This window comes from Rhinoderma darwinii, chromosome 1 (assembly GCF_050947455.1).
Source record: "Rhinoderma darwinii isolate aRhiDar2 chromosome 1, aRhiDar2.hap1, whole genome shotgun sequence".
NCBI classification, from domain to species: Eukaryota; Metazoa; Chordata; class Amphibia; order Anura; family Rhinodermatidae; genus Rhinoderma; species Rhinoderma darwinii.
In genome coordinates, this window is record NC_134687.1 from 538,524,594 (window position 1) to 538,539,077 (window position 14,484).

Consider the following 14,484-nt stretch of genomic DNA (forward strand, 5'->3'; position numbering starts at 1 on the left):
AGTGCTGTAAGCTTGGAGGCAAGCGACATGTTGTGGCTCTTCAGATGAGTGAAACGGTCGTCTAGAGAGTGGACAGCCAGTGAAACTTCCTGTATGGCTTTGGCCCGTTGTTCTTCAAGAAGCGCCATGTGTGCATCCATGTCCACCCTAGTGGGGAGAGCTCTCACCATCTCCCAGATTTCGGTAAGGGTGCAGTCCGCTGGGGTATATGGGGTCGAAAAGGCACATGAAGCCGCTGCTGAGGTTGGTTGGGATGGGCGGAATACCGCCAAAGTGTCTTGCGAGAGCGGAGTCTCCACTGGCGCAAGTGCGCTGGGAACAGGACAGGACGCCATTACCAGTTCAGGTGGTGGGTCATCTTTTAGGCGTTGTTGCGGCATTGATGGCTGCAGGAATGGAACCAAGGAGGGATTGTGTGATGCAATAGAAGTTCTAGTCTTCCCTTTGCCCCTAGGCATGGCGTTTTTAATGGTGTTTTTAATGCAGTTTTAAGTGCAGCCAGATGTTACATTAAAGTCTATAGTAAAATATAAAATGCACTACACACAACTTCACTTTGGTTCGTGGATTTTTTGAGGCAATTTTGTGGTCAGTGAAATTTTTTTCCAAAGGCAGCATTTTCTGGGTATGGGTTTTTCCCATAGACTTCACTATAGGACTTCAAAAACGCTGGAAAAAAGGCATGTACAAAATGACACCTAATGAAAAATGGCACCAAAAATGGAACTAAAAACGCCTTAAAAAAAAGAGAGAGAGAGATCGACTAGAGCTGCCATATACAATCACCATTCAGTATCTGAAATAATTATGCGGAGATGCATGTTGAGAATTCAATACCTTCAAATGGATAACTTCCAGATCAAGTAGTAAACCCTTGACTTATTCAAAACACCTGCAAATACAAAAAAAAGTCCATATATATGCACAATGCATAAGATTACAAGCTCCAGTGCAATAAGAGCGCATGCAGCGTATAATTTTTCTCAGGAGTCTGCCGACATCTCACAGGAGATCTAGGATCTAATCCTGTTTTTTCATGTAAGATAATGGATGCTCTAGATCTGATCACAAAACAAATCTCTAGTAATAGAAGTTTATACCACAAGGCCATATATATCTGCTGCATTCTAGCTACTGAGTACTGAGCACCTTCAGTGAGTGTATTATATTAATCAGATCAGCAGCTGAAACTCCTGCTACAGTATACAGAACAAACAAGTGCAAAAAAAAAAGGGCACGTCCTGCAAAGTTTTCTAGAAGAAGGGATAAAGGGCTAGGAGGAGCAGAGGTGTCAGAGGCGCGGCGCATGCGCAGACAGGTTGTTTTTCTCAGAGCTCTACATAAAGTGAGCCGGCACACTGCAGACAGCCGTCTTTGTAAGGAGACCACTGATGTGAGCACTGTGACAGCAGCACTGCTGTTACTTCTCCTACCCACTATCCCCAATGAACTGCCTGCACAGCAAGCACTGCCTCTAAGGCACCCATCAGTGCAATACAAGATCACATTTTATATGAGATCTTACATTTTATTTTTATCCTTCCCGTTTCCACCATCGCACAGCATCTATTTTTTTTACATTTTCTAGCGATCATGGTGCTGGGGAAGGTGAAGAGTTTAACCATAAGCTTTGACTGTCTCAATGGCAGCCATGTCCCCGTGTTTTCCAGTGGGGACACAGTCTCAGGAAAGGTAAATCTGGAAGTTACTGGGGAGATCAGAGTGAAATCCCTGAAGATCCATGCAAGAGGACATGCCAAAGTGAGATGGACTGAATCTAGGAATGCTGGATCTAATACTGCCTATACCCAGAATTATACCGAGGAAGTGGAGTATTTCAACCATAAAGACATCCTGATCGGCCATGAAAGAGGTGAGTGCACTGCGGAGACTGACATTACTGGAGTACTACTGATTCATCATCCTCCTATTACCTGCTGCTAGTCCATGGGCATCGCCTTGTGAGTTATTAGATATTCTAAAGTCTTAATGGCAGCTGCTGTAATATTCCTATGCACATAGTGTCATGATATGGTATGACAGGATGGACAGCTCCAGCCCAACTTTTCTACATGTATGCGGCAGTTTATTCCAAAATGCATAAATGTTCTTAATAGTCTTATAGGGTGATGGAGACTGAATGGGAGAAGTCATTGCATGGGGAGGAGGGGGGAGTGAAGGAATCGTCTTGTTTTTCTGAAGTTTCCAGCAGCCTTTGTTAGAAGCGGTTCAATCCTGTTTTGGGCTAGTGGTGTCAGTGGAGAGAGAGAGATGTGAGTGGGAGGGGGAGCCTGCTCTTCTCACTAGGCATTGGTTGCATGACTGTCAGGTGGCGCCCATGACTTCATATGATCTTCCATAAGAGAATGGCACACAGAAGAGCACATGTATTCTCTACAAATAACGCATTCGCTAACAGCCTCCGTGTCTGCATGATCTTGTGTAGGACGTGCATGATATTTCATTGCGCTGTCTTATCGCTGCTCATAATAAATAAACTGACCCAGATTTTACAGCTCTGGTTACTACTCAAACTCCATAATAGCAATCCGCGCGATATTGTATGCAGTCATTATATTTCTATATGTGCGCACAGGCTGGATTTGCTATTCGAATCTTTATAAGTATTTAGCAGCGACAAGTGTGAGATCTATGTTGGGCTATTATTCCAGTGAAGTTGCTGTTTGCAGCAGTGAAGGGGTTAATCTTGTCCCTCTTCTGTTGCGTGCAGCTCGGCAAACGGCTCTCACACAAACTTGGTTATGGGAAAGGAGGGGTAGCAGCGAAAAGCCGCACCCAGCAAGCTGTTGATTGGACGCTGAGCTTTTGTTAGGCTGTTGCCACGGAGATGACTGGGTGCTGTGATTGGCTGATGCTGTTGCTTAGGGCACCCGGGAGCAGGTGGCGAGAGGTGGGCGTGGCGGTGACGCTGATTAACCCGCTGTAGTAGAGACGAGTTCTGTCAGTTTGGCGTCTGACAGGATTGTTTGATTTTATTGAAATAAACGGCTAGTAGATCACGTGCACGGTGTGTAATTCCTGCTGCTCTGTAATGGTATACTGACGGCCATTATATTCTACATAAAAAGTATAAAGAGCAAGGCAACTGCTTAGAGGAGCACAAGACCCCGAGTACTGAGCTTATACAAGTGTAGTTACTCTAAAAGCCTCTATCATTCGCGTATATGTATGGAAACGTGCAGGTGGCTCCCAGGACTGGAGACGCAGTAGGGACTAGAGGCATTTTAGGGACTAAACGTTACAGTCTGCCTCTCCTGTGGTCTACAATGGCTGCTAACCTGGAACCATTTCAACGGTTCTTGAAGGCAAGACTTTATAGAGTCCCTGTAACCGGGCTTATTGGCCATCTTCCTGGGGTCGGTGCATTCTCTAAAATCCAACACCAATCTGTGTCAGTGCGCCATGGCGGGCGGCCAAATGGCCGTTAATAAAAATGGAGAATATTATCCTGTACTTACAGTATATCGCACCAACGTATTCCACAGCGTTTGTCAGGGGAGGAAATCCTGCAACAAACATAAAACCTCTGCTAAACACTAATACCTATCTATTTTGCACCTATGTGGTCCTCTATGCAGGATACATGGTGGGGGCTATGCAAGTTCCAGCCTGATAATAATCTATAATGTTACAGCTACTGAGGGGGTTAGGAAACAAGTTTATGGCAAAGACTATGAAGGCCCCATCTAGGAAGTGGCTAGTGGAGCGGCTGCCCTCGGGGCATCTCTAAGTAAACGACCACGTTGGACACAGTCTGTTATCTAGTATATGGATACCACTAATCTTCTCTAAAGGCAATGGTCGGGCGAATGAACGCTTGTCACTGATGAAGAATGCATTGGCACCGGGGCCAGTGGGCACGTTGGCTTTGCTCAATCCAGCATGGTCTACAGTAGACCCGGAAGAAGTGGGCGGGCATGACGAGGCCAGTATGGGCGGGTCCTCAGCAGGTTAGGCTGTGCATGAGCGGTCTCTGCAGCGAGCTACGTCATGTCTATGCATATGAGAGACTGGCTGAGGATCTGCTTGCACCGGTTCAGGCCGGTCCTCTCCTGCTGGAGTCTGTCTGTGATTGACAGCCCAGCACTTGTTTACCACACTGTACTGCTGCTAGTGCTCTTTTCCAGGAGATTGCTGAGCTGGCATTGAAAAAAAAAAACTTTGCAGCAGAGAAATGAAAGTACGGCTTTGCTTTTTACGTATAATAAACAAGAAAAATAAAGAACGTTAAATAAAATGAGCGGTTGAAGCCGGTTACTATACCGATTACACCCACAAGTGGCTTTAGGGCTTCCATAAAGGAAACGGCTTTGTTTTCTAGCCCCTAATAAAAGTCTGTGGTAATATATTACATTTCGGTACAAGTCGTGGTTTTGTGCTTTTTGTTTTATAACCGGTTTATACTTTTGATTCTGTAGTATAATAAACCCCACGGTCTACACACCCAGAATAGGGTAAAATATCCCTTGTGGATGTGGGAAGGTAGATGATCAAGGTCAAGTTGTTTACGGCAAATGGTAACCCCTCCTTAATATATCGAATGTCTGGGTGGGGTTTGACCTCCATGCCAGAGACTAGATTTCATTGTCTCAAAGACTAGTTGGCTTATCGTTCTTTCTCGGGCTATTTAGGTCGTTTGCTGGAGCAGATTATATTAGAATTACTGATTATTTAAAAAAAAAATACTTTATGTACGAATTACGTAAAACGTTAGTTTGCAAAAGTCAGACCCAGATAATTGGTGTTCAGATTTGCCGTTTACTAATGCCGCCTTTTATTTTAAGCTCCGTAGTGAAGCTCTAGTAGGACGTTATAACATGAATCATGGCGGAAACAGGAAATTAATCTTCTGGTATTTTGTTCTCTTTCTAGATGATGATAACTCTGAAGAAGGACTGACCACTATTCTTTCAGGACGCCATGAATATGCATTTACTTTCGAGCTTCCACAGACGTAAGTATCTCCTCTTGTGTCCTGTTTCATAAGGCCGTGCCACCCCCTGATATAGGAACTACTCCTCAGAAATACATTTCTAACCCCAACTGATACATAATACAGGGGAGGGTAACTTCTGGAATATAAAGTTGCTAATGTCATTATTTCATAACTGGCCAGAATAATTATTTTCCCAAATTTCACCCGTTTCTGTTTAAAATCCAGCAAATTTTTTATTTTTCTTAATCTAGGCCTCTGCTCCAAGCAGCAATGGGCTGTATTGATAAGCCTTTAAGGAACTCTGTCACTAATTTTGCCTTCCTCTTTTGCGCAGACCACTTGCTACCTCATTTGAAGGCAGACACGGCAGTGTACGTTATTGGGTAAAAGCAGAGTTGCACAGAGCCTGGCTGCTACCAGTAAAATTAAAGAAGGAATTCACCGTGTTTGAACATATAGATATCAACACTCCTTCATTACTGGTAAGGAATATTGGATTTGTTTACAACAAAATTTCCATAATTAAAATTGAAGTTTTATATTTGAACTTATTTAAAAAAATATATATATTTTTGAAGTGATTAAAGCTTATACAATCCTACACGAATACCGCTTCCAGTCGCATGGAATGATAAAGCCTATTGTTAACCTTTTGCCTGGCCAAATTCTATACTATTATACATCTGTGGAGATGGTTTTTTGTTTTTTAATTTTTTCCAATATACATTGTTGAAATTTCAAAAATTATATATATTTTTGAAAAGAGAAATACAATTTTACCACAAATGTTTTTTCTTACACTCCCCTTCCTGTCCATATTAGAGGGAGACATTTTGTGGTCTTATGTCCCATTACTATTAGATATTCTAACTTAGATGGAGACTATTATAATACCCTGTATTCCTACCAAATTTTTGGGTTCCCTTTTTCATAAATATGAATTTGTCACCAAAATAGTGTCTTCAAGGTCCTCTTGAAGTATTTGTAACATTTGCTTTGTTTGCATTTTATTAAAACGAAATTATTATGTTCTTTTCTTTTACAGTCACCACAAGCAGGCACAAAAGAGAAAACTCTGTGTTGCTGGTTTTGTACCTCAGGTCCAATATCCTTAAGTGCCAAAATCGAAAGGAAGGGCTATACACCAGGTAAGTGTGCGAAGAATGTGTTTTTGTTTTTGTGTTTTTTTTTTTTTTTTTTATATATTGACATTGATGGAGAAGCATTGGCTATTAGGTAGAAAGTAAAATGATCTCCCTAGTTACTTGATGGGTCAAAGCCACGATACATGTTGGTATCGCAGATTACGTTTGGGTTTTGATTTATTACCCACTGCAAATTCCTTAAATTCAGTTTTTGTTTTTTTTCTTGAAGGTGAATCCATTCAAATCTTTGCAGAGATTGAGAATTGCTCTTCCAGAATGGTTGTGCCTAAGGCAGCCATTTATCAAACACAGACTTTCTATGCCAAAGGGAAAATGAAGGAGGTGAAGCAGCTTGTGGCCAACTTGCGAGGAGAATCCCTTTCTTCTGGAAAAACGGAGACCTGGAATGGAAAACTGCTAAAAATCCCACCTGTATCCCCCTCAATCATTGACTGCAGCATTATCCGTGTTGAATATTCTCTAATGGTATGTATTAACAAATTATTCTAAATCTCCAATTAGCTGAACTGACACCAAAAAAAATCTATTAGTCATTGACTGGGAATATTAATTGAGCCTTTTATTGATTTAAATATTAAGAGAAAAGAGCAAATCTCATACAGTATGATTTGGGAAAGGAGTGTTAGTAGCAAAGCCAAAGATGCCTTGGTCTAGTAGGTAGTCCCCTGCCTCTATACCACCAGCCTCCCTTCTACATGGGCACCCACCAGTGCTTATTTGCCACATGGCAAATAATAAAAAGATAGTGAGCTGGGTCATAGCTGCACCCTCCGTGTCTGTCTGAGCATCCCCCTATTATAGTAGTAAGGACATCTCAGATATACTGCAGATGGGTAGTACTTAAAGGGACTGTCCATTTTTCAAAATGCTTAGTTTCATGTTCTGGTTTATATTGCCATCTCTTTTAACTCTTCTTTTTTTTTTTTTTAAAGGTATATGTAGATATTCCTGGCGCTATGGATTTATTTCTTAACTTGCCTCTGGTCATTGGGACAATTCCTTTACACCCATTTGGCAGTCGGACGTCTAGTGTAAGCAGTCAGTACAGCATGAATAACTGGCTGGGATTAGTTCTACCAGAGCGACCTGAAGGTAACTTTGCAATATCATCATGTTGTATTTTTATTTTTTTTAATCTTTACAGATTGCAATCCCAGCATGTTCTTCCACGTGCTCTCACTAGCAACAGGCATGTGCAGGATCATGCAACACTATTGTAGAGCATCAATATACTTCACATCAGCATTGCTTAAACACTAGGTTTTTGTTTTTTAAACCACTATTTACATGTTGTACTTTTGTTTTAGCACCTCCAAGCTATGCAGAAATTGTCACCGAAGAGCAAAGACAGAATATGGTATCGTTAAACATTTGTGATAATTTTGAGTTGGCGCTTCAAGGACCGCTGTTTGCTTATATCCAAGAATTTCGTTACCTGCCTCCTCCTCTTTACTCAGAGGTAAGCAAATCGCATTATGTGCAGTCTGCGGTACCAACTATTAGAAGTATTGGCTCATAAAATACCCATAAGCCATAATCTAATACTATTTGCCTTTCCTCTAGATACTGGATAGTGAAGTAGGCTTGATTACTTTTCTGCCTTGGAATAGACAGGAATATATAAACCGAAAATTTAAATAAACCAATTAAGGGCCTATTCACATCAGGGTTCTGTCGGACCTTTGTCAGAGGAACCGATCAACTGAAAGGCAAACCGAAACCATAGCTTCCGTTTGCATTGCCATTGATTTCAATGGTAATACGCTTGTTGCTAATGGTTTCGGGTTTTTACATAAGGGTTCTGTTTTGGCGGAATCAATAGCACTGTTTTCGCCCAAAAAAAAAGCAAACAGAGCGGAGACAAACTGGAACCATTAGCAGCGGAAGCATTACCGTAGAAATCAATGGTTATGCAAACGGAAGCTATGGTTTCAGTTTGCCTTTCCGTTGATGGGTTCCCCTGATGTAAAGGTCTGACTGTACCTATCAAGGGAACCTAACGCTGATGTGAACAGGCCCAAAATTCTAATTTGTGTATTGGTGTATCAAATTGTTCTACATACATACATAATTTTATCCAACTATTGGCATTTATGCAATCCTGTTCAAGACCAAAATAAAGCAGTATTTGGGTGACCTGAAATTCTGGGTTCACACGATCATGTTACGTCCGTAATGGACGGAACATATTTCGGCCCGAAGTCCCGGACCGAACACACTGCAGAGAGCCGGGCTCCTAGCATCATAGTTATGTACGATGCTAGGAGTCCCTGCCTCTCCGTGGAACTACTGTCCCGTACTGAAAACATTATTACAGTACGGGACAGCTGTCCTGCAGCGAGGTAGGGACTCCTAGCATCGTACATATCTATGACGCTAGGAGCCCGACTCCCTGCAGTGTGTTCGGTCCGGGACTTGCTACCGAAATACGTTCCGTCCATTACGGACGTAACATGCTCGTGTGAACCCAGCCTAACAGTGTCCACTTCTCATGTTTTGCCGCTTGCACCATTCTCAGTATTTCGAGCTCACTTGTTTATTTCAGTGTTTATTTCAGATATTGACATAGACAACATTCTTCTTTTACCTTAGGTTGATCCAAACCCAGATGAGCCTGTGGATGAACATCCCTCCTGTCCATCTCGCTGAAGAAATCTGCTATATTCAGCTGATGAGACTTAAGTTAACCGCCAACAATGAGACATGGCAGCCATAATGGAGACTCTCAGAGAAAACAGTTTGAGTCTCTCCTTGGAAACTGCAAACTGAATGAACCTGTGGTCATGATTATGGCGCTTACAGCTTTGTAACACGTTTGTGCTCCATACTTTTGGAAGTCAGACTGCCTCGCTGTTGGCACACAAAGAGGCTGCGCTCTTACGGCACAGTCAAGCGGCAAGATGCTCGGCGCGTAGTTAAGAGGGTTCAGGTTCCTCTAACACTGAATTTCCGGACCTCCAGCGTGTATGTAGAGCAGCTTGGAATCACTACAGCTTTCCTTTCCTCCTTTAAACTTGGTTGTGTTGTGCACACCAAGAAGCAAGCAAAAGAGACAATAGTGACAAATGCACTAATAATTTTTGTTTCATTGTAGCCTGGGCTTTACGTGCTTCGTATAGTCCATTATGGCTGCATGTGCACCATCTTCAGCTTGCAATGGATTTCTCTACACCCATCAAATGCCTTCATGCCAGTTTATTGCTGTTATGTTTTGCGGCCTACTGTTATATAATAGCAACAATTCCAGTGGGTTAGATAAAAATACAGAGGAGAGTGAAAAATATGACTTGAGGAAATCCGACTTTTTCAGCAAGATTGTATGCTTAGTTTCTATCAAAGACATTTTGCCTTTATACTGTCACCCCAAGCAGGATTTTGTTGCAGGCTTCCTACAAATCACTTAATCTCAGGAGATTTCATCACTTGCCAAACTTTGAAATGCTATTTGTGTCTTTACGTTGCACTGTACGGTGTGGGGAGTTATGAGATGGTATTAGCTAATATGCACAAGAAAGCGAAACAAAAAACCAACTCCTACTCCTTTTTTTTTTTTTAAATATATATATATATATTTCTCTTCTCCACCACCCCCCCCCCCCCCCCCCCTCTTTTAAATCACTCGCGGCAAGACTTAAAACTCTAGACCGACTCAGATTACTTTTTGACAAGAATAGTAGTTTACCTGACTGGTAGAACACTTTTTTTACTGATGCACAAAGTAAAAGTTTTTTTTTTTTTTTTTAGCTAATGTATTATTGCATTCATCACTTTCCCTACAAAATAGTTAAAAACCTAGCACATGTGATGAGTACTTGCATGAAACCAAGTCATGTCCTAATAACTCTATCCTCTGTACTAGTTGTATAGCAAACCTAAAAGGTCCCACCACAGTGCTGTTAATATTACACAAATAACGTTGCTCTTCTGACAAGGAAGTTGGGCTAAGTTCACACTTGCGTTGTAAAATCAGTTACTCTGATCCGTTTTTAGATCTGAATTAAGATCAGAACGGATTGGTTAAAAATCCCATTGAAATCAATATAACTGTTTACAATCCGTTTGTATCAGTCTTACATTGACACCAATGATAAAAATAACCCATCTGTTTTTTTGAACAGCGAAAAAGCTCTGCACTTTTATCTCCGTAAAAAAAAAAATACTGATTAACGTAACGGACGCAATGAAAAATACTATTGATTTCAATAGGATTTTTAACTGATCTGTTTTTATCCTTATTCTGATCTAAAAACGGATTAGTATAGCGGATTATACAACGCAAGTGAGAAATTGGACTATAAGAACTTGTGACATCCACTATAATCCATGCTTTTTTGCAAGTGTCCTTTTTTTAAGCTAATTTAGTTGAGGTTGAGTTTAAAAAGAAGAAAAAAAAAATACTTCCACCGTGAAGATATAAAATATATTAGTCACGTTTTAAGTGATTCATCTGACTATTTGGTTTTCTCTATCTGACATAATACTGAGTTAAGTGGAAATGACAGTAGTTTTGAGGGGAAAAAAAATCTAATTTCTCTACTGGTTCACTTTCTGTTTTAATCGCTGATTAGTTGTCATGTAATTGGCATTAAAACTTTATTTTTTTATGCTTTAGAAAATGGGGAACAATTCCTGGCTTGCCTACGATAATATGGGCAAAGTTTATGTCTGAATAGGGTTGACCAATATTAATAGCCACTGCATATGTAAGTGAGGTTTAGCATTAAGACCACTGGCACTGTATCGCATGAAATGTGGTAAATCAAATATGCTTAAACTTCTGCAAAGTTTGTGAAATATTTATTTACTCTGTTGTTTAGAGGCATTATATATGTTTTGTTTTTTTCTTTTTTACATGTATTGGTCAGTTTATTAAAAAAGTTGGCGAATATAGCCCAGTATTCAAGGTTTTTTTCCTAACTAGGAACAAATGGATGAATAAGTGCAATATTATGTGTATGCTTATAGATACTAATCTATGGCTATTTGTATATTCTCTTTTTTTTTTTTTTTTTCTAATATATTGTTTTGGTGCTGAAAATGTTATTGTAAGCTCCAGTTCAAAGCAAACTTATGTGGAAAATATTTTGTTTTCCTATTCTTCCTTGTTTCAAAAATAAACTTTTTTGTTTTTATAACAATTTCTTGTAGTTTATTTAAATAACCCAATAAGCGTCTAAATAAAGATTTTTTTTTTTGCCTTTGACAAGAATTCTTATAATGGTAGCACTCACTCACTCACTCATTCACTCTCACTCACTCATTCACTCTCACTCACTCTCACTCACTCACACACTCTCGTTCTCTCTCTCTTCTCAACTGTATATGTAAATGTTTAATGTATGTAGAAGACAAGAGCAAAAAGTGGAAATTCTATATTTCTGGGTTACAACACATCCACCGCGAACAAGTCTTCAGAAATTCCTTAAATCCAGCATCTGAGACGTTCAGACATTCTGATAATCCAGCACTTGTTTCACATTAAAAAAAAAATTTAATCGCAAGACCATATGGAATCTCACATGGATAACTGACTTATTACTCAGACAAAGCATTTTACTTTGGGCTTCCTTCCAGTAGAATCTGAACCTTTTACAAGTAAGGGCTCATTCAGACAAACGTGAATGACGTCCGTGTGCTGCGCATGTAAGTCTCACGCAGCACACTGACCCATTGCTGCTCACGTGCAGGAGTTTTCCACGCAGCGAGAGTCCGTTGCGTGAAACTCACTGCATGTCCTATTTTGGTGCGTAATCATGCACCAACGCGCCCATTGAAGTCTGGGTGCGTGACAACTGCGCACCGCTCACTGATTCATAAAATGACAGCCACTTTAATTGGAATGTACCATCAGAAAATGTCTGACTTTTATTTTGAATTACATTTTTATTATGAATAGATTTTTTTTTTTAAATGTCAATATTCACCTTAAGGCTATGTTCACACGGAGTATTTTGGGGGAGGAATATCTGCCTCAAAGCTCCAAACGGAATTTTGAGGCAGATATTCCTCCCCCAAAATACTCCGTGTGAATAGCAATTATCGCGCCGTTTTTCGCCCGCGGCCATTGAGCGCCGCGGGCAGAAAACACGCTTTCTCCTGCATCCCATTGAAGTCAATGGGAGGTCGGAGGCGGAAGCGCCCGAAGATAGGGCATGTCGCTTCTTTTTCCCGCGAGGCAGTTTTACTGCTCGCGGGAAAAAGACGCCGACGCCTCCCATTAAAATCAATGGGAGGCGTTCTCGGGCCGTTTCTGCCGAGTTTTGCGACGCGGTTTCCGCGTCAAAAAACTCGGCAAAAGACCCCGTGTGAACATAGCCTAATTCTTTTAATATTCCAGTTTTCCCAATGACTACTGGAGCAGACACTGTTTATGTCCGGTTCTCTAGCTTAGGCTCCGTTCACATCTGCGTTGTGGTTTCCTTTCTAGCGTATCAGTCAGGACCACAGGAACGGAAGTCAACGTTTCCGTCAAAGAACCCTTTGATTTCATTGGGTTGTATTTTTGCATCAGTTGTGCCCAGTGAGGGTATGTTCACACAGGCTATTTCCAACCAGCTTTCGGGCCGTAAACGGCTGAAAAATCGGAAGCAGAACACCTACAAACATCTGCCCATTGATTTCAATGGGAAATACGGTGTTCTGTTAAGACTGGGTGTTATTTTACACCTCATTTTCAAATAATGGCACGTAAAAAGAAGTCATGTCAGTTTTTGAGCCCTTTTTGGAGCAGTTTTTCATTGACTCAATCGAAAAAAAACGCTCAAACGATGGTTGCTTAAAAATCAGCTGAAAATCAGGAGCTGTTTTCCCTTGAAAACCGCTCCGTATTTTTAGCTGTTTTTTGTTAAGCGTGTGAACATACCCTCAGGCTCCGTTCCATCTGGTTTTTAAAAAATTTTTTACACTAGAAATACTGTAGTCTGCTGTGCTGTTTTCCGTCAAATTATGGAAACCTGACAAAGGAGCTTTCTGGGGTTTTTTTTTTTTTTTTTTTAAGATTGAAGTCCATGGATGACAGATACAAGCTGATGTGCCATTTGCTTGTATCAGTTAGGCTTCGTCCACATCTGCACCATAGGTTTCCGTTTCCATCACCATTGATTTCAAAGGTGAATGTTCCGGTGCCAATGGTTTCAGTTTGTCTCCGTTTTGCAAGGTTTTGTCTCTGTTCCGACGGAACAGAGCCCTGACGCAGATGTGAACGAAGCCTTACCTGTCGGCTTTGCTGTATGTACAGGATGAGGAGAATCATCTCATTATCATTAGAGGCTGGGCAAGTTAATGACAGCTTTCTTGTATTAATGAAGGTCTAGATAAGGCAGGATAGCCGCACTTTACACACAGATAAGGGTATGTTCACACGGCGGGGGTCCGTAACGGCTGAAATTACGGGGATGTTTCAGCCTGAAAACATCCCCGTAATTTCAGCCGTACCGGCATGTGCAGGCGCTTGAACGCCGCGTCAATTACGGCCGTAATTAGCGCTGCTATTCATTGGAGTCAATGAATAGCGGCTCCAATTACGGCCAAAGAAGTGACAGGTCACTTCTTTGACGCGGGCGTCTATTTACGCGCCGTCATTTGACAGCGGCGCGTAAATATACGCCTCGTGTGAACAGACAAACGTCTGCCCATTGCTTTCAATGGGCAGATGTTTGTCAGCGCTATTGAGGCGCTATTTTCGGGCGTAATTCGGGGCAAAAACGCCCGATTTACGTCCGTAAATAGGCCGTGTGAACATACCCTAAGGCTTTCTATGCAGTTCCCTTGTCACTCCCTGGTCTCTGGGAAGGTGATAGTACTCTATTGCTTCCTGGAAACGGATAGTATGACATTTTTCTGACCGCTCCCATTGTAGCTGCCATAAAGCACTTTCTGAACTGTCTATGCAGACAATACAGGAAAAATGTAAAAAATAATTAAATGAAATGACGCAGCTTAGTTTGGGCCTTAAGGCTCAGAGCCATTTTTCAAATCTCATCTGTCGTGTCAGTTTATGTGGTAATAACTTTGGATTGCCTTTATTAATCCAAGCGATTCTGAGATTTTCTCCTGACACATTGGCCTTTATGTTAGTGGTAACATTTGGTCGATACATTCATTGCTTATTTGTGAAAAATGGCAAAATGTACAGAAAATTTTGGGGGAAAAAAAATGCACTTTTCTGAATTTAAGGGTATGTGCACACACACTAATTACGTCCGTAATTGACGGACGTATTTCGGCCGCAAGTCCCGGACCGAACTCCGTGCAGGGAGCCGGGCTCCTAGCATCATAGTTATGTACGATGCTAGGAATCCCTGCCTCTCTGCAGGACAACTGTCCCGTACTGTAATCATGTTTTCAGTACGGGACAGTAGT

At 41.3% G+C, this 14,484-nt stretch overlaps 1 protein-coding gene across 1 annotated transcript; it reads left to right on the forward strand.

The window, feature by feature from the left end:
- Window positions 1-1,353: 1,353 nt before the first annotated feature.
- ARRDC3 (arrestin domain containing 3) lies at window positions 1,354-9,388 on the forward strand. The gene is made up of 8 exons (XM_075837347.1): window positions 1,354-1,873; window positions 4,894-4,975; window positions 5,292-5,439; window positions 6,003-6,105; window positions 6,332-6,588; window positions 7,056-7,215; window positions 7,431-7,582; window positions 8,716-9,388. The coding sequence occupies exons 1-8, from the start codon at window positions 1,594-1,596 to the stop codon at window positions 8,770-8,772; spliced, it is 1,239 nt and encodes a 412-aa protein (XP_075693462.1). The 5' UTR covers window positions 1,354-1,593; the 3' UTR covers window positions 8,773-9,388.
- Window positions 9,389-14,484: the final 5,096 nt, after the last annotated feature.